The sequence below is a fragment of the Megalobrama amblycephala genome, linkage group LG16 (assembly GCF_018812025.1).
Source record: "Megalobrama amblycephala isolate DHTTF-2021 linkage group LG16, ASM1881202v1, whole genome shotgun sequence".
Classification (NCBI taxonomy): Eukaryota; Metazoa; Chordata; class Actinopteri; order Cypriniformes; family Xenocyprididae; genus Megalobrama; species Megalobrama amblycephala.
Window position 1 is genome coordinate 15,453,201 of NC_063059.1, and position 25,179 is coordinate 15,478,379.

The following is a 25,179-nucleotide window of genomic DNA, read 5'->3' on the forward strand; positions in this document are numbered from 1 at the left end:
AAAGTCCAGAGTGTTTAGTTCTCATGTTTGTGATTGTCAGAGATCCAGTCTGATCCAGCTTCAGTCTGTCTCTGAACATCTCAGGGACAGAGGGATATGAAATGTCATTTATTTCGATTAGAGCAATGACTGAACGTGAATCTCTAAACCTCCACATCATCTGAATAATTCCCTGTATTTGAGTAAGATCAGGGTTTAGAGTGACTGAATCTCCCTCCATCACGGTCTTCTCTTCATCTGTTTCAGCACCAAACACTCCTGCAGAACAAACACAAACAGTTTCTCAGAGATTAAACTCATATAACACTGCTGCTCATGTTACTGAACAGAGTTCAACAGAAATCAGTCTTGACTTAGAAACAATATTTGACTTATTACAAGGCCACCTATGATGCTCATTTATGGGTTCATAATTTTGATTATGGGGTCTGCAAAATTGGGTTTACATAATTTAAAGTTAAATTTTTATTATAATTTACACTGTTGCAGCACCAGTTTTCACCCTCTGTCTGAACGCTTCTATTTAATTATTTTTTAGAAGAACCATCAGAAACAATACAGAATGTAAAACTGTGTAATTCCCCAACAAATGTTAAGATTGGGAGGTAATACATGATCACACTCTCAAAGTTACACAACATAACACCAAAACGGTAATCCCTCAGGTGATAAAATTACAGAACTGGTCTCTGTCAAAAATAACTTGCACCAATAAGAACCAACATATCGCTCTGAATATCCACAGGTCTGAAGTGCACTGAATAATATGAACAAATATTAAATGCTGTGGGTCAGCACCGGGTGTGGCACACATGTCCTGAAAACAAGTGAAGCCAAATCGTTTCAATCGCCCCCTGGATGGCTGCCCTGTCATAAAGCCCACCATCTCCATGTAAACCAATGGGACAATCAAGTCACACTTCAAATACATTTTTCGGGAATGTATCACAACCTTTGGAACATGAAAACAAAACAATTTTGGTAAATTGTTGTATTTTTTTCTGAACATATTTGTGTACGTACATCAGGGGAGGTGCTGTTTAAAGCAGGGACGGGCTAGAGAGCCACTGCCCTGCATAGTTTACTTCCAACCCTGATGAATCTAGTAATCCTGAAGGAATTGATTAGCTTCAGGTGTGTTTGATCAGGGCTGGAGCTGAACTCTGCAGGACAGTGAGTTTGTCCATCCCTGGTCTAAAGTGACATACTGGCAACATATAATCAGTCAGTTTACCCACTAGGCATTTACTATAGCCCTAGAAACATTCATTTGAATTAATTATTGGACTTCGTTTTGCACAGTGAGAGTAATTTGCAGACTTATCTTCAACCATGGTAAAAAATAATTAAATAAATAAATAAAAACTCCCCTGCCCGTAGCTCCCTAGTAACTCGTGAAACCTAGATTAGCCTGTTTAGATGCGTTTCATTTGAAGCAAAACTCAGCATGACTCTGGGTTTCCAGGACCATGTTGGCCATCATACTGATCATACTGTTTCCAGTGTCAGAAATACTGATCGTACTGTTTCCAGTGTCAGAAATACTGATCATACTGTTTCCAGTGTTAGAAATACTGATCGTACTGTTTCCAGTGTCAGAAATACTGATCGATGTTTCCAGTGTCAGAGTAAAACCGAATGTGAAAAATAAACAGAAATCATGAACTTACCGCACATTAATAGAAAAAACTGAAACAATTTGAAAGCATTCTTCATACTGTTTCCAGTGTCAGAAATACTGATCGTACTGTTTCCAGTGTCAGAAATACTGATCACACTGTTTCCAGTGTCAGAGTGAAACCCAATGTGAAAAATAAACAGAAATCATGAACTTACCGCACATTAATAGAAAAAACTGAAACAATTTGAAAGCATTCTTCATACTGTTTCCAGTGTTCAGAAATACTGATCGTACTGTTTCCAGTGTCAGAAATACTGATCACACTGTTTCCAGTGTCAGAGTGAAACCCAATGTGAAAAATAAACAGAAATCATGAACTTACCGCACAGTTAGTAGAAACAATCTGAAACTATTTGAAATTGTTCTTCATGCTGTCGAAGATTAGAGTAAAATCTGATTTCGATGTTTTTTTCTGAACCACACTCTCCCGACAGACAGCGATGAGGGTGACTAAACACCCGCTAAACACCAACACAGAGAGATCTGAAAGACTGCAGAAGTGCAGAAAACTGTAATGACAGAGACTATAACGGTTCTTTCTTTTGTCCTGTCCAAATACCCACACTTGCAGTCTTTGCACTTTGACCACTTCTCTACTTACATGACGTATTTCCTGTCATTTCCTGTATTTGGCTCAAGTGGGCGTGAAGACCACAAGTTTGTGTAGAATGTTTGATTACCCGATGGGACACACTTTAAAGTCTCGTAAAACATTATTTTCAATACTCTGCATTTTAAAATACACTTCTAAATGTCTGTTCAGTCACTATGTAACTAACAGAAGACACAATATTAAAATTGTGGTGCTTCTTTAAGTGATAAACAGCAGTTGTAAATGTTGTACAAAATACACACAGCCCACTCATTTTTGCATCAATAAAATGCGAATTTGAATATGAAGATAATTGTTGATCATCAGATGTTTGAGTGACCCTAGAGTGGCCCTATTGCGTCCATTGCCAGAGTAAGGCAATGAAACAGGCTGGGAAGTGCTAGATAGGCCTTGAGACACTGTGCAAGCGGCACCAGCTGAACTCCAGACGCACCTGCAGAGGGGCAGCAAGGTGGAGCACTGGGGCCCAACCCGGGAGGCATAGCGTCCTGCATGTGTTTGATCACTTCCATCTGCTTCTGCACTGCAGAGAAATGCTGGGCAAACTCCTCAACAGTGTCGCTGAAGAGACTGGCAAAGCAAACTTTGTTATCCTCCTTTATCTCAGTCAGGTTCTGCTGTTCCTGGACCACTAAGGTGGGCCTCGTCTGACCCACACGGTGACTTTCATTGCCCTGAGGGTAAAGTCCATCGCTGTACGCAGTTCCTGCATCAACCAGAGTTCAGAACTACCTTCATGCAGCTCGTTTGGTGCTTCAGACTGTGTACTTGCAGGAGGACCATAGCATGCAAGGCGGAGGCAGCCTGTCCGGAGGCACTATAAGCTTTGGTGGCCGAGAACATACAGGCCTTACGGACATAAATGGACCGCGATTGCATGCTCCACCTGAGGATTACTCTGGGTTCAAGCCAAATTCCAAGATCGGAGCCCTCCTTCAGACAGCACACCAAATAAACACTATTTCTGATTTCATGTATGTAGGAACTTGTGAAATGATGGAATTTTAAAAGTGTGATTTCTAGAGCTGGAAAAGTCACGGGAATTAATAAAATCTTGAGTTAAGCTGTAATATATTCTACCAGATTGAAATTGCTTATTTTTAAAAAATAAAAGAAAAACAACTTTGCATGAGGTTTTTGAATGACAATTTGACACACATTGGACTTATGATTGCTATTTTCAAAGGTGCATTAACACAAAAAACTATACAGCAAGCAAACACACTAAAGGAAAGTGAATCATTGCCTAAACATAAAATAATGAGTGTCCATATAAAGGTCATTTGTTTGTTGTATCTCTGCAATTATGATAATGGTGATTATGGGAATCATCATCATACAGATTATTCAATAATCATTAAGTCAAACTCTGAGTCTGTATGAAGTTTTACAGTGACATTTTCATCTATTCCAGAGTCAAGACTTTCTCACAATATTAAGATGGCTGATAGCCGTCCTACACTTCCGTAACTAAAATAGTGAATTAATTATAGCAGTTGTGTTGTTTTCAGAGCTGTGATCTCACTGTTGAGGTTTGGAAACATGTTAATGTAGAGTATGAGTTAGTTTAAGCACTTCCTCTGTAGTGCCGCACTACATTCAACTCTATCTGTTCAGTTATCAATAGCATTAGTTCAGCCTGTTTAATAAACTGAATTTTAACCTGGTTTAGAAATGCATCAACAAAAACAAACTTCTGGAAGTATATTTTCAAGAGTCTGTTTGAGTGTCAGTGTTACAGTTAAAGTTTTACTATATTCTGACCTTCAGACAGCATGTACACCAACTCTGTCAGATAATAAATATAGTGGCTGGATCTGACATCAACTCAATCTGATTGGCTGCTCAGCATATGCAGCTTCCATTGGTCCTTTGTGTCTGAATGGGCGGGGCTTGGATAAAATTAGATGAGCATCAGACTTTGCCTGTATAGAGTTTACTGTAGTGTTGTATTGTATTAACACACAGTTTATCTACACTATCTCTGTATCTTTATACTCAAACAAACTAAGTTGGTGAAATTATTTTAAGTCAATATCTATAAGTATTTTAAAAATAATTGCACTTACAAGCCTAAACCAATAACTTTACTCTTGTAACCCAGATGAAGTGTGTTAAAGTCATTAGTTTATCGAATAATGTGAATTCATTATGAACATGAATGAATCATTTCATTATTAGTTTATCTTTGCAGCTTTGCTTCACAGTTTAACATCCTCACATTATGAGCTCATGAAGGGGATTCACCATTAAACAATCCCAGACGAGGAATAAGGATCTTATCTAGAGAAATGAAAAACAATTTTAAATATATATGCTTTATATAAACAAATGATCACCTTCCAAGTGCTTCCACCAAAACCGCTCTTTCGTATTCTTCAAAAAGTTTACGCTGTATGTCCTACGCCTTCCCTATTCTCCTTACAGAATGAACACAGTGCCAGTTCCATTTTTTCCATAAGGAGAATAGGGAAGACGTAGGACATACAGCGTAAACTTTTTGAAGAATACGAAAGTGCTTTGGTGGAACCACTTGGAAGGTCTTTTTGAATGAAGAAAGAAAGACATGAACATCCTGGATGACATGGGGGTGAGCAAATTATCATCAAAATTGTATTTGAAAAAAAAAAAAAAAAAAGAACTAATTCTTTAACAACAGAAAAAAACAGTAACAGACAAAAACAGAAGGGATTTTGTCAAAGAGGTATTACAATATTTTAAGAACTTTTATTTTTATAACAACAAACTAATTTGAGGTTGAATTTTTTGTCCTCTGGTTTCTTTTGTTTATCCTCCACTGAGCCAAAACCTCTCTGATAGGTCAAGGCAAGGACTCCTCAAGATTTCTGAATGTGTGGTATCAGGGCCTCCATGGATCAGATTTTTTCATCAAGCACATCACATGTGATGCTCAATGCAATTGAGATATGGGGAATTTCTGAGGCCGAGGCAACGCCTCTTTGTCATGTTCCTCAAACCATTCCTGAACAATTGAACATGTTTCAAAGTAACATCCACATGAATGCCAGGACCCAAAGTTTGACAGCAGAACCTTGCCCTGAGCATCACACTCCCTCAACCGGCCTGCCTTCGTCCCATAGTGCATCCTGCTGCTATCTCCTGCTAAAACATCACGGTTATGTACACATGATAACACATGATGTACATAAATAATGAACTCGTGTCAAAATGAAAAACACCGATACTTACAAGACCAAAAGCAGGAGAGAATTTGCTTTAACATTTGCTGTTGCTTGCTCTCCAACAGTTGTAAAATGGCAGAAATGTGTTTGTTAACGTTAAAATTAAAGACAGTCATATATGTGTGTGGTATATGCATATATATATAATAACATCGTAGAATGTGTAGGATTGTGTGACAGCAAAAATATGCTGCTTCAAATGTATACATGGTATATCATGAATCCCACAAGCTTTGTGGTCGAAAATTACTTAACACTATTTAGGTTACACTCATTGCTGGTCTGAATCAGGGCTTTAGCCAAACCGTAAAAATTAGACTATATACTACACATAGCCTATCCACAGATACAGATAGACCATGTCATAAAATGCCACTTACATCTTGTAGAAATCATTGACATTACAAACATGATTGGATATCAACCATCTCATGCACTTCCTGTCCAAAAACTACAATAAATCAGGATTGACTATAGGTGGGCTACAAATAGCCGGTCTGACTACGAGCTAAATCATGGTTACGCACAGCCTTCGCAATATAACATGTAAAATATATGAAACCAAACACCTTGTAATTACTGTTGACTTCACTTACATGATGCAATATCATACATCTTGCAATGACCAAATTAAAGATTATTTTGGGTAAAAGTGGGTTACTCATAGCCAAACTATATCAGGTCTATAGTTAACCGAGACGGTGAAATGACGGTTATTGCTTGCTGGGATAAAACGCCTTTTCTTTCCTTTTTTTGAGTTCAGTTCTTGCCTGTGCATTTGCTCCCTCTGCTATGTTGTCAGTCTGCTTAATCATGCTTCATAGTCCTTTGGTTTTCATCAAATGTTCCTTTTGAAATTTCCACATTGCCCAGTTCTCTGGTCCACTCAGCTTCTCAATAAACAGTCTATCCTCCATTGAGTCCTGCAACACTGTTTGCCACACAAATAAAATCCTGTGTAGAAGCACCCCTTTTTTTTAGCGAATCTCTGGGCCCATAACCTGTTAGAATTTCACGTGGGTTTTATTATGTCAAAACAAAAACAACAAGGAAGCAGAAAGAACATAAAGAACAGAACTGCAGTGTCACAGTAAAATGCGACACCAATTAGCAAAATTACTACATAATAACATATATATATATATATATATATATATATATATATATATATAGATAGATAGATAGAGACAGATTATGCATTTGTTAATTTCCTACATTTAGCTTTTGACTTCTGCCGATTGTATTTACGCTTCAAAATTCATAAAAGTTGTGTTAATTTGTGAAGATTACCTAACCAAAATGTGTTAGAATCAAAGACCTTATTTTCTGAAAAGCCTATTGGAAAAATCCTATCCGGATGTTTTCGAGGTAACCACGGTGATGGTACTGTTACTTCCAGGTTTGCCGACAAAAATAAGTCATTCCTGCACCACTATTAAACAACAAAAACTTCAAAATAACAGAAACTCTTAAATGTGAAACACAATGACATTAAACACTATCAGGTGCATCCCTTTACTAAAATATACGTAAAATAACACCTAATTTCAACATTTATTCTCTCTATCCAGAGCAAAACCTAATTTTCAAAGTTATCCGGACAGTTTCATTAAGTAACTTTTTAAACGAACACATTACAGGGTAATGTAAGGTTATATCAGAAAGCTTATATCATTGTTTTCTATTTGGTTTCAATTGTTTTCATTAATTATTTTCATTATTTGTTTACAATTGTTTTCATCAATTGTTTTCTATCTTTAATGCTTTTTTTTTTTTTTTTTTTTTTTTTAGATATTTTTAAAATGTTATTTACCTCTAAACTACTACATTTATTAATAATGTAATTTAATAATATAATTTCAGCACATTGTTTCATGTAAATACAAAATAACTCCTTAAGAAAATTTGTTAAAATAACTCAAATGTCTCACACTGGGTGTCTCTGCTGACCTCTTGTGGAAAAAAATATATGACTTTTGCCACTAATTGGCCTTTAGCTCTATATGGACGAACTGTTCCTCTGGGTCCTAAAGTCAGATTTTCTTCAGGTTTTTTCTTCTTCTTCGGTTTATATTTATACATTATAAAATCATTTTTTGGTAAAATTGTAGCATTTTTTCTTTTAATTTTGAGCATTTTTAGATTTGTATTCATATTGAAGTGTCAGATATTGTAATAATTCAAGAAAAACAAAACAACAACAAGTTAAAAAGAAGAATATTTATTTGAAAGAGCTCATTTTAATTCACAATTTTAAAAAAATGCTGTTGCAGCTTTAAAAAAATGCTAATGCTGTTATAATTTCACCATTTATTTGTCATTTAATGAGAATGATGTAAGAGAGTAAAAGTGTCGTCATTTTCTAGTCCAAACCTGCAGCTCTGAATGAATAATAAAGACACTAGCATTAACTGATCAACAAGCAGACAGAAACTATACAAAAAACATGCTGAACTGAGAAAAATAAGCAATAACTACACATAAATCAGAGCATGACTTGGGTTTGTTTGTGAACATGTAAAAGACATTGAAAGTATTTATAATGGCACTGAATGACACCATTAGGACTCAGTTCTATTAGATTCATCTTCTTCTGCTCATGTGGTTTTTGTGTCATTATTTGACTGATTTGTGATGGTTCTTGTTCACAGAGGCATAAAGTTCACTGCAGTTTTCCTGAGATCCAGCTTTTGCTCCTCTGATGGAAGCATAAGTCACTTTATCATCACAGCGAACCTGAATGAACATCACAGTTATTGTTTCAACACACAATTATTACAGCATGATGTTTGAGCTCAATTCATGACACAAATTCAGAAGAAAACACAAACTATCATGTTGAGAGAAGCTGGACAACATCAAGGAAGTGTTTCTCACCTTCTTCTTTTGGTCTTGGTTTTTACTGTACGCAGTGACCTCAGAATAAGTCACATGATCATCTGTCTGCTCCTAAACACCAATGGAAATATGACAAACCAAGATATTAAAGGCCGTTCCATCACTTTACACAGGTGCTGCAAATGTTTCAGGTAAAATATGTGTAAAACGAGCGTCATGTGACAACTTCATCTACAAGTTTAGATTAAATCTATTATTCAGACATGACTGTAGTAGACTGAGTTCAATTCTGGCAGTTCCAGTTGTGTCCTCTAGGGGGTGTGTGTGCTTATGTTGAGAGTGAATTTACCTGTTGAGGAAGAGTGTTCTGTCCTGTTGGATAGACAGGTCGTGTTTGATGATCCTGTAAAAAGAGCAGTTATTAGTAAAATCCTCCTCCTGCATTCTCCTCTCTTGTGTGGTTTATTGATGCCAAGTTTCACAATGACGTTATGATGACAGATCCTTGTGACATGAATGATGTTACAGGAAAATCACCACAGTGTCAAATATACACAAATATACACAGATTATTGAAGATGAATCATATTGTTCACTGGCAGTAGATGAATGTAAATGTTGATTGTGTCGTTGGTTCATCATATTTATTCTGATCTGTGAGTTTTAGAGCAGAAACAGTTCAAATACACTAACCTGTCATTATATAATCTGACTAATACGAGTGTCATATTTCAGGATCAGAGCTTATAAACACTAATAACTCATGGATCGACCTACAATACTCACCTCAGAGTCATCAGTTCCTCTTCTGTTATCTGAAACATAACGTCAAGAGAATATTGATGATCAAACACACAATACAGTCTCCAATTAAACTGATTTCAGAAGAATTCTAGTGCTGTAGAATAGAAACATTAAACTCTGTCTGAGAGGAATTCTGTCTGAATTACACGTTTATTTCATCAGATGATTTGGACTTTTTGTCTGTTATAAATATGAGAAACTGTAAAAACTCACCGTCTCTTTTTCTGCGAATCATCCAGAGAATAAGAGCAGGAAGGAGAACAGCGAATGAAGCGACAACAATCACAATCACTGAGAGAGAGACGATATTACAGTCATATTAATACTGATGTCCACTGAGCTCATTTTCACTACAATGAGTTCATTTAGATCCTGATTCTAGAAAAACTAGAAATGAGGATGATCTTCATACACACCTAGAGAGGTTGGGATCTTCTGATTCTCTGTACAAATGAAAGGATGGATTAATTAAAGTTTGGCTTCATTTCTTCTCAGAGTTTGAGCATTAACATTGACATTGTAGGACATTAACATCATATTTTACAGTAGTAATAGTTGTTTCTCACCTGAATACTTGACAGTGTATCTGACTGAGGTCTGGAGTTGATTTCTGAGAGTAAGCTGACATCTCCACTCTCTGTTGTCATCTTCATTCAGGAGTGTTGTAGTCAGAGTGATGATACAGAGATATGATGAGAATAATATCTGATATCTGGAGTCTGTCTTCAGATCAACACCAGCCTGATTCACCCACAACATCTGAAGACCCTCAGAACGAACCAAATCATCACAGGGGGATCCAGTATATGAATACAGCTGACAGGAGAGAGTCACAGAGCGACCTGGACTGATCTCAGTCTGTGAGGATGATGATGATGATGATGATGAAGATGATGATGATGATGATGGAGAGACTGAAACTAAGACACAAGACACAATAATCAGCTGAGTTTAAATGGAGAATCTGTCCTTTTTAAATTGACCACATAATTGTACATTTACCATGAAGAACATGCAGAAAAACATCTGCATCAGTTCCTTGTTTTTGTTTTCCTTCCAAACCTGTCCATTGTTGGCAGGTGTATAATCCATAATCTTCTTCTGTGACGTTCTTGATGTTCAGAGAGCAGTCAGACCCCAGACTCAGTCTCTCGTGTCTCTCTGTGTCTTTATTCTTTATCCCTCCATTAATCAGTTCAACTGCTGAATGTCTGAATCTGTTATAGCTCCATGTAGTTGATTTGCAGTCAGAAAGAGCATTATTACAGGGAAGACGGACATTTTCACCAGAACTGATAAACACACTAGTCACTTCTGCTCCAATCGTACCTGAAACACAGTATATTTTAGAGAGCATTATGTTATATTAGGGGCAGTAATGGCCTAATGGTTACAGAGTTGTACTTGTAACCTGAAGTTTGCAGGTTCAAGTCTCAGTACTGGTAGGAAATGTAGGTGTGGGGAGTGAATGAACAGCGCTCTCTTCAGCTCTCTCATTACACACAACTGAGGAACTTGAGGAAGACAATTAACCCCCAATCACTCCCCAGATGCCACTGCTCCAGGTGTGTGTGTGTGTGTGTGTTTCTTCATTACTCACTACTGAGTGTTTGCACTTGGATGGGTGAAATGCAGAGCATAAATTCTGAGTATGGGACACCACCATACTTGGCTTTACATCACTTTATGTATGGTATAAAATGCTGGATGTCTTTATCTTTTAAAAACTCAACAAAAACAAAACAGAGATTATTACATTTGGACTGGCTGGTACTGTTAATCTTGGTCCTCTGGTCTTGTATAATAAAACAGTGGTGAAGAATCTGTGTGTTTTATTTGACAAAGCTTTTAAAGGGATAGTTCACCCAAAAATGAAAATGTGATGTTTATCTGCTTACCCCCTGCGCATCCAAGATGTAGGTGACTTTGTTTCTTCAGTAGAACACAAATGATGATTTTTAACTCCAACCGTTGTGGTCTGTCAGTCGTATAACGCATGTCATTGGGAACTTCGTCTATTCATCTACTGAAGAAACAAAGTCACCTACATCTTGGATGCGCAGGGGGTAAGCAGATAAACATCACATTTTCATTTTTGGGTGAACTACCCCTTTAATGGCAAATAAATGCTGTTGTCAAATCCAGCTTTTTCCACTGGAGACTTCTGGATAAAGTCAAGACGTTTCTCTCTTTTAAGGAGCTTGAGAAAGTCATTCATGCCTTTATTTCTTCAAGTCTTGATGATTGTAATTCTCTGTATAGAGGAGTTAGTCAGACAGCGTTGTCACGTTTGCAGCTGCTTGATGCTGACAGGGACGTGAAAACAAGAGCATTTTACCCCGATTTTATCTTCTCTTCATTGGTCACCAGTGCGTTTCTGAAGAGAACTGAAGCTTTTGTTGTTTGTTTTCTAATCTTTAAATGGGTTGGCACCACCTTACCTCACAGACCTTTAAAACAGCAGACATCTGTGCTTACTTTGAATTTGTATTTGAATCTGTATTTTCATGTTTTAATTGTATTAATTTTTTACCTTTGTACAGCATTTGGTTTAAATATTATGCTTTATAAATAAAAGAAAGAAAAAATATGAATAAATGAAACTGTAAACCATAACAGCATAAAAAGCAGATGATTCAAATCCAGTATTTTTCCTCATGAACACAATCATCAGACTCTCCAGAATAAAGTGTTTTTCTTGAAATCTCTGAATATGAAGATAATTGTAGATCATCAGATGTTTGAGTGACTCTATGTCCAGTATCAGGAATAATACAGTATGATCTGTATGTATCAATACACAACTCTGAGATCACAACGTGAATGTGTGCAAGAATAAACTGAGCATGTTCAAATCAACTCTTTCCAGACTAATTCCACTAAATGTCTTTAGAGAAAATCCAGATTTCTTTACCTGTGAGAAGTGAAGAGAGAATGATCAGTCCCAGCAGACACAGATCACACTGATCAGCCATTTTCTGTTTCTGTCAGTCTTTCTCTTCATTATATAGTTACAGTTCTTCCTCTAAACACTGTCAGCTCCTCCTGTGGTTGAGAACTTCCTCTAGTCTGACCGACTAAAGTGTGAAATCCTGCTTGAGTTGATATATGAATATGTATATATAGTGACACTGTACCAGTGCATGATGGAGAAGTGTTGCTTGTCTTTTTCATTAATGCTCAAATGTAATTTACAGCACATTTAAACTGTAATAGGAACTGTCTCTCAAGAGAATCTGATGGTGATGTGCCCTAACCATAACCATAACTATAACCATAACCATAACTATAACCATAACCATAACCATAACTATAACCATAACCATAACCGTAACCATAACTATAACCATAACCATAACTATAACCATAACTATAACCATAACCATAACCATAACTATAACTATAACCATAACCATAACCATAACTATAACCATAACCATAACCATAACTATAACCATAACCATAACCATAACTATAACTATAACTATAACTATAACCATAACCATAACCATAACTATAACTATAACCATAACCATAACTATAACCATAACCATAACCATAAACATAACTATAACCATAACCATAACCATAACTATAACCATAACCATAACCATAACTATAACCATAACTATAACCATAACCATAACCATAACAATAACCATAACTATAACCATAACCATAACTATAACCATAACCATAACCATAACCATAACTATAACCATAACCATAACCATAACTATAACCATAACTATAACTATAACCATAACCATAACTATAACCATAACTATAACCATAACCATAACTATAACCATAACCATAACTATAACCATAACCATAACCATAACTATAACCATAACCATAACTATAACCATAACCATAACCATAACTATAACTATAACCATAACCATAACCATAACAATAACCATAACTATAACCATAACCATAACTATAACCATAACCATAACCATAACCATAACTATAACCATAACCATAACCATAACTATAACCATAACTATAACTATAACCATAACCATAACTATAACCATAACTATAACCATAACCATAACTATAACCATAACCATAACTATAACCATAACCATAACCATAACTATAACCATAACCATAACTATAACCATAACCATAACCATAACTATAACTATAACCATAACCATAACCATAACTATAACCATAACCATAACCATAACCACTAACATGAGAGAGATCAGGCTTTGACAGGACAGCGCTTGTGAAGCTTGTTCTTCAGAGTGATAAAGTTCATATTGTAAACCACACTGGCTCAACACACATCTGATCTGAACTCAGTCTATAAGGATGTACTTTTGCACACGAGAACATTTACGGTTAGTTTCATTTCTTTATTTTTAAATTTCCTGCATGCAGTTAAATTATAAAAATAAAATCATTCAATTATTAGTGCTCAAACAAACTCTTTATTAAAAGTCACTGGACTACATAACGATGTGTTCATCCAAACACTATCCTCAGTTGTAAAAACACAGGAAGTGAAGGACCTGCTACAGTCACATGACCAGCACACAAATAGAAGTCACATGACTTAGGTTAACCACATAGTAGATGGTGTTCCTCTGCTCATGGTAGAGCCTCTTCTCCTCCCGCGGTGGAGCACACTGACCCGTCCACACAGCGCCGTGACAGCATTATATACGTGAGTCACATGATGTCTCAAACCCCTCCTCTATTCAATAAGGGACGCTCCACCCTCACATGAATGGCACATGTATCTCCTTAGTTTTCTCTGTCCAGAATCCTCACCTCATGGATGTGAAAGCTGTGTTTCTTTTGGTGTAAGTGATGTAAACTGCTGAGTCCTGCCCTGAAGAGCTCGTCTGTGCTGATCCATGTGTCCATAAAGTGGCTGTTTTGTTTCCCCTATGGACAGATCCTTGCATTCCTCACTGCACTTAACTGCATACACAGTATTACTCATCTGATGTTCAGCGATTTATTTATAGAAATATTGTAGAATGAGGTATCATGTTGCCATATTCAAATAAAAGTTTTAAAATGTAGGCTGTGTCACGGGCGGACTGGCCATCTAGCATTCCGGGCACTTTCCCGGTGGGCTGACGTGCTAAAAGTGGTAGGCCTAGATCGGCGGCATGTTTTTCAATTGACCCAACAGATTTCCAAAAACCCTGTAGTGCAGAAGGTATTCACGTGTAAATACGGAACCAGTAGGAAGTGGCTCACATATTCTGAGAGACATCACGCATTGTTTTGTTATGTGTGTATGGCTTTTGGGAAGAGAACTGACACCAGCATATTTATGACTGGAATGTCAGCTTGGAGACATATGCACCAGCGCACAGAGGAGCATGAAAAAAGTGTAGCACATCAAAAGTGTGCCGAAGCTTTTTTCTTGCGGTGCTCCAAAGCAGACATCAGCAGCATGTTAGCTGGAAGTCAGATGTATGCTCATAGAGAGCAGGTGAGAAAGAGACGGCAGGTGTTGGAGCATGTAGTTGACGTTGTGAAAGTGCTTGGCAAAAGGGGGTTGAGCTACAGGCACAAGGAACATGAGGCAGCATATTCACTGGATGATAACTCCATAGATCATGGTAACTTCTTGGAATTAATCATTTTGTTAGGGAAGTATGATATCTGCCTCAAAGAGCATCTCAATAATTGTATAGAGAAGAGCAAAAAATTGCACCAATCAAGTGGAACGAGAGGTAGAGGGTCACTAATCACCCTACTTTCTAAAAGCACTATCGATTCTACAATTGATGCCATTGGGCATCTAATTAAAGAGTTCATTGCTAATGATGTCCAGAAAGCTGGAATGTTCTCTGTTCAGCTGGATACCACACAAGACATAACTACTCAGGTTCAATGCTCAGTGATCTTAAGATATGTTACTGACACTGTGCATGAGAGGCTTGTGGCTTTAGTGAGGTGTCAGGCATCCACTGGGCAATACTTTGTCAACCTACTCTCAGATGTCTTGGAGCACCTAGGTTTAGACAAGGCCCTATGTATAGGCAATTCAACTGATGGGGCGTCCAATATGCAGGGCCAATACAAAGGATTTTCCGCACTTATGACCTCCCAGTCTCCCACTCATGTGCATGTGTGGTGCTATGCACATGTACTTAATATTGTGCTTGCTAACACTACTCAGGCAGTCATTGAAAGTGGAACACTGTTTAATCTTCTAAACGACATAACGGTGTAAACGACATCAGGGAGTCTTACCAGAGGGTCAATTTGTGGGAGAAGCAAAGTCAAGAAAAAAGCCTCTCTCCAATTGGTGAGACAAGATGGTGGGCCAAACATGAGGCACTCAAAAAAGTGTTTGGACATTTTGGAAAGCCAGAGAATGGCCTTTTCACTGCTGTATTGTTCGCACTGGAAGCCATCAAAAAGAAGGTGCATGAAAAGCCAACAGTACTTTTTTCAGATTTGGCCTGGCTGGACCCCAGGAACTTTCAGAAGATCAGGGCCTCTTCTCTTCCCAGTCAGGCATTTCAAGACCTAAGTAAATGCCTCATCAAATTTGACAGCACAGCTACAGTGGACAATCTACATTCAGAACTAAAAAGTTTAGCAGGACAATGGGACAGGCTCAAAGCATCACATCTGGATGAGTACAAGATCAGAACAATGGAGGATGTATCAACAGGACAGGAAGAGGAGACTGACATTGTGCATAAATGCTGTGCCTCCTGCAAAAATTGCCCACTGTGCTGCTATGAAATACTCAGGCGGTTCAACATGTTGCCAGGTGCATATCATCTTCTTGGGCTTGCATATAAGTCCTAAGTAAGTATTCTAATTATTTTACTAAGTAAGCTTACAGTTTATTCAGTGCTATACTTTGGAAAGCATTGATCATTTGATCAATCATTTATCATGTGTATTTTCTTTCTCTCTCTTTCTCCTTCACACACATGATGCCATCACTTGTTCTTTATTGGAGGAGGAGTTCACCTGCATCCTTTTCTACTTGGTAAGTTGGCAGTTTATCTAATGCCAAAGACACTTATCCTATGACCAGTAATTTATCATATTTACTTTCTCTCTCTGTCACAGTCTTGAGTTTTAAGGATTCATCTAAGTAGGGTTCACAGGGCTCCTTTTGACTTTTCTGAGTTTAAAATTTATTCAACACCACTTTGCTTGGAAAACAGTGATCATCGGATTAATCCTTTCTCATGTCAGTTTATAAACTGCTACTTTTATCAATCACTGATCAATCTTTTACCATCCTTCTCTGTCTCTCTCTCTCTGTCACACGCACACACAGACAAGATGTACAAGGAGTTCATCTGCATCCTTTTTGATTGGGTAAGTTTACAATTTATTCAACACCACTTTTTTTGAAGTACAGTATTTAATGTCTCAACTCTCACTGATTCTTGCTTACACATTACATGGCATTAGTAGTTTTAAAGAGAAGTTGGTAGACATATTCAGGGCAGGGGAGCGCAGGGACTGGTGGTATTTGCGATCTTATGTGGTGGTGGGCTGGTGTGGGCCAAAATGCCATGGCCAATTTTTGGTCCCAGTCCATCCCTGCTTTTTGTCTCATCTCATTTTAAGCCAGGGTTGGCAAGTTAAAGTAGCACGTATAAAACTGTTAAACGGTACTAATCACCCTGCTTACATATTGTTATCAAATACACAACAACTTGGTTATTAAAACACCAGGACCATTAAATGTTTTACACCTAAATAAATAAATAAATTAGATGATATTAGATGTTAAATAAATAAAATATGCAAAGCTTAAATGCTAGCAAGCTATTAGTTAAGGATATGTAGACTATATAACAACTTGGTTATAAGGGGAGACACTACAGGCAAAAAACTGTTTTTTCAACCTGTCAATTTTGAGATTTTGCTTTTTGGCTTTTTATAAAGTTTTTTCAGACTGGTGGAAAGAAAACATCCAAAATACTTTTAATGTACATTTTACAGCACTTTACATTTGCGTCTATAGATTTATTAATAAATCTTTAAAGGCCGTTTTCTCAAAACAAGTTTTTTCTCCTGCTTGAGTAGAAATCTCCATTCAGCAGAACTTACATACACCAAACTTTACAGTTTTATTCCTATCTATATTCTGAAGGTTTTTACAGAGGGATTTGTTGAAATATTGGTCTGATTTTATACAACATTTTATTCCTAAAAAAATGGTGAAAATATTTTTTTTCTGGCTGTTGAAGTATTTTCTGATTTATGGAGTGATACAAGAGATATCCAAAATTTCCTCTGTAAAAGCTTTGAATTTAAAGTCCAAAAAATTAAACAAGAATTTTGAATTAGTCACCCAATATTCAGATTTTTGTTCTAGAAATTTATGCAAATATGCATATTTAATTAGATAACGGCTCATTTGCATATTTAAACATAAGATTTTAGAAAACTTGTAATACAAAAAATTTTTAATGTAATCAATCAGCTGGGGTAGTATGGTGATATCTATTAGTTAATTTTTTTACCCTATTCACCTGGGGTGTCTCGCCTTAAAAATAAACAACAACGCCGTATATTCAGTGTAGGAGCCTCTCCTCTGTCTCAATTTATGTCAACGTGGACTATGTATGTAATATAATATTTATTATATTTATTTTTAAAGGAAATGTCTGTTTTATCTAGTAGTAATTTATTTGTTTAGTTCAATGTTTAGAATGTGTTGCAGTATTAGATGTCATGCAGATGTTAGAATAATACAACTCAAAGATTCAGACATGTTTATTCAGATATCATATAGCAAGAGCATTTGAAGTGGCTCAATATTTTCCAAGTCTCATAGAAATTAATAAAAGTAAAAAAAAAAATTCATTTGAGATTTGTTTTTATCTAAAATACATTATAACATTTTTTCCCAATTAAATTTTAAACATGTAATATTCCTGCTAATACATTTAAAATAATAAATATTAGAATTCTATTATAAAAAAAAATTATATTTTTAATTATATAAAAATATTTATATAATTATAAAAATAATTATTATTTAAAAACAGGAGTGTTTTTTATTAATATCATGTGTCTTTGAACTATGCATTTGCTTTGAAAGTATTACATTTTTTAAATATTTTTGGTGTTGTCAAGCTTGTATACTTATTTTAATTCTTTTATCCTCTGCTAGGGTGTGTCGAGATTAATGCCACAGTAAATCATACACCAAGAGCATCCGAAGTGGCTCAGTATTTTCCAAGTCTCATCTTAGCCTCCAGACATGGATGCATTTTATTTACAGTTAAGAATATATTATTGTGTTTTCGTTAAATAATGAGGGTTGTTTTAATAGTGTTATAATAACTATTTGTTATTTAAGAACTATTTGTGTTAAGAGGAAAATCTTTTGTAGTATATAATTCAAGCATATAATATCAGAGCTTATACAGTACTTGTTAACAATGTTAATAATATAACATTGACAGTGAACTGAGTATTAAGATATTGTCATGACTTCGGTCTGATTTGCCAAGTTTTGTTGTCTTGTCTCTGTGTCTGCGTGCTCTGTCTTCTTGCCCATCAGTTTTGCTTTGACAGCTCTCCATGTGCTCTGCTGTCAGTGTGGCGTTTTCCCCTCCCACTCGTTATCCTATCTTCATTGTGTTCTCTGTCACACCTGTTGCCACTTATTCCTCATTAGCTTTCCCATATATAAGATCCTCTTGTGCCAGTCTTTTGTCAGACCGTTGTTGTATGTTTTGAGTTAACGCTTCGCTCTTGACCTTATACTCTTGTTTGCCTGGTCTTGTCGTGTTGTGTTTTTTAGGCTCCAAGTGCTGTTTTGTTTTTGTTTTTTTTCCTTTTGTTTTAATCAGTTCTTTCTCATTCTGCCAGACCTTTTTGTTCTTCTCCCTGCCCTGACTATCCTTGTGTCGGTTGAGACTTGGGTGCATCGCTCCAGTCCCTCTCTGCAATCTCCACGCTCTCACCTGGAGATTGGGTCAGATTTCAACGCTGCGTCACAGACAGCACTCTAGGCAGAGTGACTTCCACGCTGCGTCACAAGCGACGCTAGGACCTTGTTTTGGACTCTCTTTTGTGTTTGTTTTCTTTAAAGCTTTTCTGTTACCTACAATTGAATCTGTGTCTCTTCCTGACAGATATGTTATGATCCTGAAGGGGTTTTTTTTTTTTTTTTTTTTTTTTTTTTTGTTTGTTTTCTGCGTCTCCTATGTGTTTGCTTTTAAACTGAAGATTTTCACAAGGACTCAGGTTACAGCAAGTGGACATACTACAGGAAGGCATCACTGGAAGCTCTACTACACTGACTAAACTTATTTATAATCTGCGTGGAGTTTGCAAATCTGCAATTAAAAGAATGAAGAGAAGAGGTGACCTGAAAATTGGAAAAAGACACGAAATTGTTTTTATTGATGAGAGCAAATTTGGCCACAAAAGAAAGGGAATATATTTTCAGTTACATCTGTTCACACTTTATAGTGTAAGGCCTGCCTTACCACCGGGCGGGGAAGGTTTCTTGCGCATTCAGTCTTTTCAGTGTGGCAAAATAGTTTAATTCCAATTAAACGTTTATCTGACTCCATTTTATTATGACATCGAATTCGGTTTAGAATGTCAATTGATTGTTGGTCATTTGTATAACAATTTAGCTATACATTTGATTATTCTATTTAACTCTTTACTGTTATTGTACTCGTTCATTCGGATTCCTATAACGCTTTGAGTCTCGCACCGGCCGGGCATGCGATCTCATACGCACAATCTCGTCAGTCTTGGTCATTAGACAGAGGCAATGACTAATATTCTAGAGGCCGTACCCACTTTGCTCATTCTAGAATACGTTTATTTAGTCCCCATAGATCTGAACACACCGAATTAAGGTAAGATTACTTTTAACATGACCATTACCATAAAATCAGGCTGACCAATTTAGCTTCCTCTAGTGGTAACTTTACATAATCACACAGTGGTTTACCCACAGACACTTAGTTAGAATAATCTCACCATAACCAGAGGTTGAGGCCCACCCTGTTTAGATTGATCTAGCAACACTCTGTTGCTCTAAAAGAAAAAAAAAAAAAACATTATTAGCCTACACAGACTAAGTATACTTAACTAATGCCAATGTGTCAGTCGGAGCTCTAAAATATCAGTTGGTGTGCCCCACTGCTCCACCTAAACTGTACTTTATTCTGACTTACTCTGAAATTATTGACTCTAGTAGATTACGTTAAGTCCATAATCCCACAAATCTACGCTCAGGTTAGTATCGGACTAAAGTCAAATGTAACAATTTATTAGTCAGGTAAATGTTTCATGCCAATTACATAATCATCTCAAAGATGATCAATACACACATCAAATGCTCAGAAACAGAGTAAGAGATGAATACCTGACATTAGAAAAATGCACATTGCTGAGTGTCTGAAGGACACTTACCAATGTGGGCTCATCTGCACAGGATCGAGCCCTGAATCTCCTGCAACATCTCTTATGTTTACACCTTTTGTGGACAGAAAGCTATTTGCATGAAAGACCCTGTGAAGGTGGACACACCCATTACAGAGAGCAAAATATCTCTAAAACCTTTAAACCTTTATTACCTTCTGGTTTACTTCTGTGGGAATGAGACCTTTGTATCAGTCGCACTGAGACATTTCAAATGATACCAAACATGTATAGTATTGTATGATAACTGTTCACACTAAACCATATAGATTTTGGGTGAATTTCAGGTCATCTCCGCATGTAGAGAGAAGAGGGGGTGAAGGAAGGGAGATGTAGATTAAGGTATTGCTGAGGTGTGATCGACTCAGTGTGATTACGTCTCAAATGGGGATGCTAATTTTGCAAGAGAGAGTTTGAATGTTAATTTCCTTTGTTTTCTCAACGAGTAGAGAAAATACCTTTCTTGGTCCAGACAGTCCAGCATTAGTCTTACAATAGTAAAGATGAATGATACAATAAATTCTTAAATTCTGTCATTTTTAGTACAACCGAGGAAGACAGAGCAACAGGGCATCATGGGTGTTTGGAATGCTTGGGGTCAAAGAGGAGTTCAGAAGACCCATTCTGAAAGTTGTCAATCAGCGTTCAGCTCAACACCTCATGCCAATTCTCCAGAAGCATGTGAGACAAGGAAGCACTGTTGTGTCAGATGGGTGGAGAGCCTATAACTGTCTCAGAGATGCTGGATATAACCATCTAACTGTGAACCATAAGAAGGTATTTGTTGATTCTCAGACAGGTGCTCACACACAGAACATTGAGAGATTGTGGGGAGTTTGCAAGGCAACAGTGTGGAGATTTAGGGGGAACCGCACAGAAAGCAGGCTCAAAGACCACTTAAAAGTAATTGAGTGGACGTACTGGCGTGGTGACATACATAAAAATGGCCCCCTGGGAATGATTTTGCATGAAATCAGAAGGAAAAATGTATTAAATAAAAAAATAAAAAATTATTGATGATTACTATTGTAGAAGTCTGATTCTGCATCATCTCTGCTGCAACCGGACAGTTACATATAAAAACCATGCGGTATTAATTAAAGAGACAGCTCGCACAATGGGTATGTAACATAAAAATACTATACATATTTATATATTTTGCTATTGTATTGTGAAGTGACACTTAAATAAACGTTTTATTATTCTCCTCTGATTATATAATGGTAAACAATATCATAGCACAACAATAGTAATCATCAATAATGATGTCTAATAATCACAATAAAAATAATAAGGTCATATAGATCAACAGTCTCAGAGGTAAAAAGTGGATCCTTTATCTGAAATGTATGTTTGCATGAAGATTTGAGGGACATGCATGTATGAGAGTATCTGGACATCTTGAATAAAAGAATCAGTCTGGCATCTAGCGTGGGTCGTACATGGTAGCCAGTGTTTTAAAGCGTGGCCCCCAGTCATTGAGGTAGTCATAGTCCTGGTCACCATCTGAGCTCATGGTTTCAAGGGAGCTGATGCTGCCTGCGCTCGAGCCGTTGCCCTCGTATTCATAGATCATCGCCGTGTCATACGGTGGGACGCTTGGGTCATTATCAGCAGCGTCCAGGCCCTATTGAGGTCAAGCAGAAAAGCGGAACACTGTCACACACACAAAAATGTGCATTCGATTTTCAGTGTTTATTACAATTTTGTTCTTCATCAGAATATCAGACAATTTGTATGCATGCAATCAGGGTAAAACCAGGGTAGGTCCGTGTACTTTTGCGTCCATTCCTTTTTTGTTTTTTAACCACGTCAAGAAAAACGAACGGTTGTTGTATTTTTAAATGCTATGGTGAATACCAAAATTAAAATTAAAACCGAATACACAAATTTCATGTGCACAAAATAAATATTGACTTATTTTCAGATTTTTGTTTATTACGTTTTGCATCTTTATAAACCAAAATTTAAAAAGGACAGATTAAAGTCGAAGAAATGTCAATTTACAAGTTTTCTTTTGTAAAATTGTTGTTTCCCCCACACTTTCGAGAGCCATGTCTCTGAAACATGATAATACATGACTTAGGGTGACCACCTGGCTATTGATCTGTTGCAGGACAGTAGATGTGATTTTGCGGGACACATGAGACAGATACATTTACAACTATTACTCTATGTAAATATTGATTTACATTTGTTGGCAAACTTGGCATATGCACCGATTAATGTTTCTGGGTGCCCACACTAATGTTACGCTTCTAAAAACATTAAATCCTGGAGAGAAGATAGATTTGCGGCTACATGCAGAAGGACAAAGTTTGAGCACGCAGATGTGATATCTGAGCGAGAGCGAGAACGCGCGCGTCCAGTTTTGTGCAAGGGAATCCGCCTGTGAGCGAAGAGATTCCTGCTCGCATATTTGATGTGCTCTCGTGATAAAATAATGCGCTCTCCACATTTTTCTTTATAATAACGCCATAAAACCCGCATTAAATGAACTATTAACTTGTGAATAATGTTGTGTCTGAATTTCACAATTTTGCATTGGTTAAAACCATGGGCGAGGCTAGCCCCTTTTTAGGGGTGCTTCAGCACCCCTAAAAAGGAGCTCAGCACCCCTAAAACGTGGAGTAGGAAATGTTATTCAAAAATTTGTTCGTCTTTTACAAGGTTAAATAATGTCCAAAACATACTCTGTAGTTTGTGGTTTAAAATGTATGTGTTAAGGATGAAAATGAAAACATCCCCCTTAGCAAATGATGTCATCCTCTTCTCTTCTTCTACTCCTCCTCTGTACCTGCACCGCTCAGCACGACCGTCATCCAGCACGAAACACACGCAGAGTTAGCAAAACTACCGTTATGTAGTGTTGTGAATCAACTAAGTTGCTCCAAAGCTGTGTCTCACACTTCTTTCCTTTTACCTAGAGTTGTTCCGATTCCGAAACCATATCGGTGAGTAGCCTACTGGAGTCAGTATAAAAAAAATATCCCCCCTGGGTGATGCTACTCCTCAAACCACCAACAGAGCATATAAAATACCAAAAATATAAATCTTTTTTTAAAACATCGCCAAGTAAAATGCTACGTTTATATAGAACTGTCTCTTTACAACCACAACAAACGGGACACTTTTCAGACGCGCGTTCCGACCTCGCCTCAGTGCCAGGCGCAAGTCAAACGAGCACGGAAAAGATAGGCTACATGTGACGACGAGGGAGCTTCAGTTGAACAACAGTGAACTGCAGTCAGATGAGATGTTGTCAGGCTATGTCGGTAAAACTCAGAAAAATTAACATGACTGTCCAATCAGCCGTTATACTGTGCTCGTGGCGCGCACTCAAGAATTGCATGCGCAAATGCGCCGGCGCGCGCTGCAATTACTTTATTATAGCTTAAATAAAGCGCAAAAGAAACTGCGAGCAATGACCGTCGTTGTTCTGTTGTAAGTGAAGTCATGAAATTACCACACATGCGATTAAAGCTGCCTCAAAACTGTGCAGGCATGTATTTGTTGACATGGTTTTAAAGCTATTGTTATCCAATTTGTTGGCCTTAAAACGTCTTAAAATGCACATATGTTCACCAGGGAAATCTAAATTTTCTCGGGGGAGCATGCCCCCGAACCCCCCTAGCATACTACATTTTCTGACCTCAGTAATTAAAACCCGGTTTATTCTATCTAATGAAATGGTAAACGTGCATTTCTCCAAATGTGCGCACTTTTGGACTAAAAGTTTTGTGTGTATGCACTGTGATCAAAAATAAATGGGACCAAACACGATTGAATTTGTGTCTCGTTATTCAATTAATAACTAGGCTAAAAAAAAAGAAAAAAAAATCTGGATTTTGGAGTTAGTTGAATCAATGTTAAAATGATAAAGTTATTTTTCAATAGACATATTTTTTTTTTTTGCGTGAAAAGAGGGTGGGTGGTGGCAGTGGGGCTCATTGGGTGCTCAGCACACCTAAAGCTCTGACCCTAGAATCGCCCCTGGTTAAAACAAATGGAGAATATCTCGTTTTTCTGTTGGTGCTCGACCATTTTTGTGTGTGGCGCTTGATCGCTGCCGTTTATTGGAAATATTTAAATCAGGATGGATGATTACATGCTTTAATCGATTTGGGCAGCTTTGAGCAGCTCTTGAGGCATTGTGCCAACGTTGTAGAATGGGGTAATTGTGTTCAGCTTCAAAGTAAATTAATATTTCATGAGAAAGAGATAAAATGTAGAATAAACGCGTTAAGAATCCGTACAGCTGTAGAGCGAGAGACTTTTATTCTGTTGAGCGGAACCGATGAACAACTGATGACGACATGGTTTGGCGTCTGGTTGACCAATCAGCGGAAAGAGGCGTTTCATTCCCACCCACACGTAGAGATCGAATATTCAAACTGCTTATATGTTTCCTACCCCAGAACGAAAAAAGAAAAATCAAGCCATTTTTTTGTTTTTTCGTTTTCATTTTAAAAATGAAAAACGAAAAAAAGTGCGGTTTTCTCATTTTTCTGATTTCAATATCAAATCAAAACATGAATGAACGGGAGATACCCTGATTACGGAGGATACCTTGATTAAGTGCATTCATCTTAATTTCATTTTATCATACACTTCATCTTAAT

At 37.1% G+C, this 25,179-nt stretch overlaps 1 protein-coding gene across 1 annotated transcript; it reads right to left on the reverse strand.

Moving 5' to 3' along the window:
- Positions 1-7,763: 7,763 nt before the first annotated feature.
- On the reverse strand, positions 7,764-12,114 carry LOC125248242. Its single transcript, XM_048159970.1, has 9 exons — positions 12,054-12,114; positions 10,142-10,468; positions 9,706-10,059; positions 9,556-9,582; positions 9,353-9,430; positions 9,122-9,150; positions 8,685-8,738; positions 8,375-8,446; positions 7,764-8,233 (listed from the first exon to the last, which is right to left on the reverse strand). Exons 1-9 carry the CDS (start codon positions 12,112-12,114, stop codon positions 8,114-8,116), a joined length of 1,122 nt encoding a protein of 373 aa, XP_048015927.1. The 3' UTR covers positions 7,764-8,113.
- Positions 12,115-25,179: the final 13,065 nt, after the last annotated feature.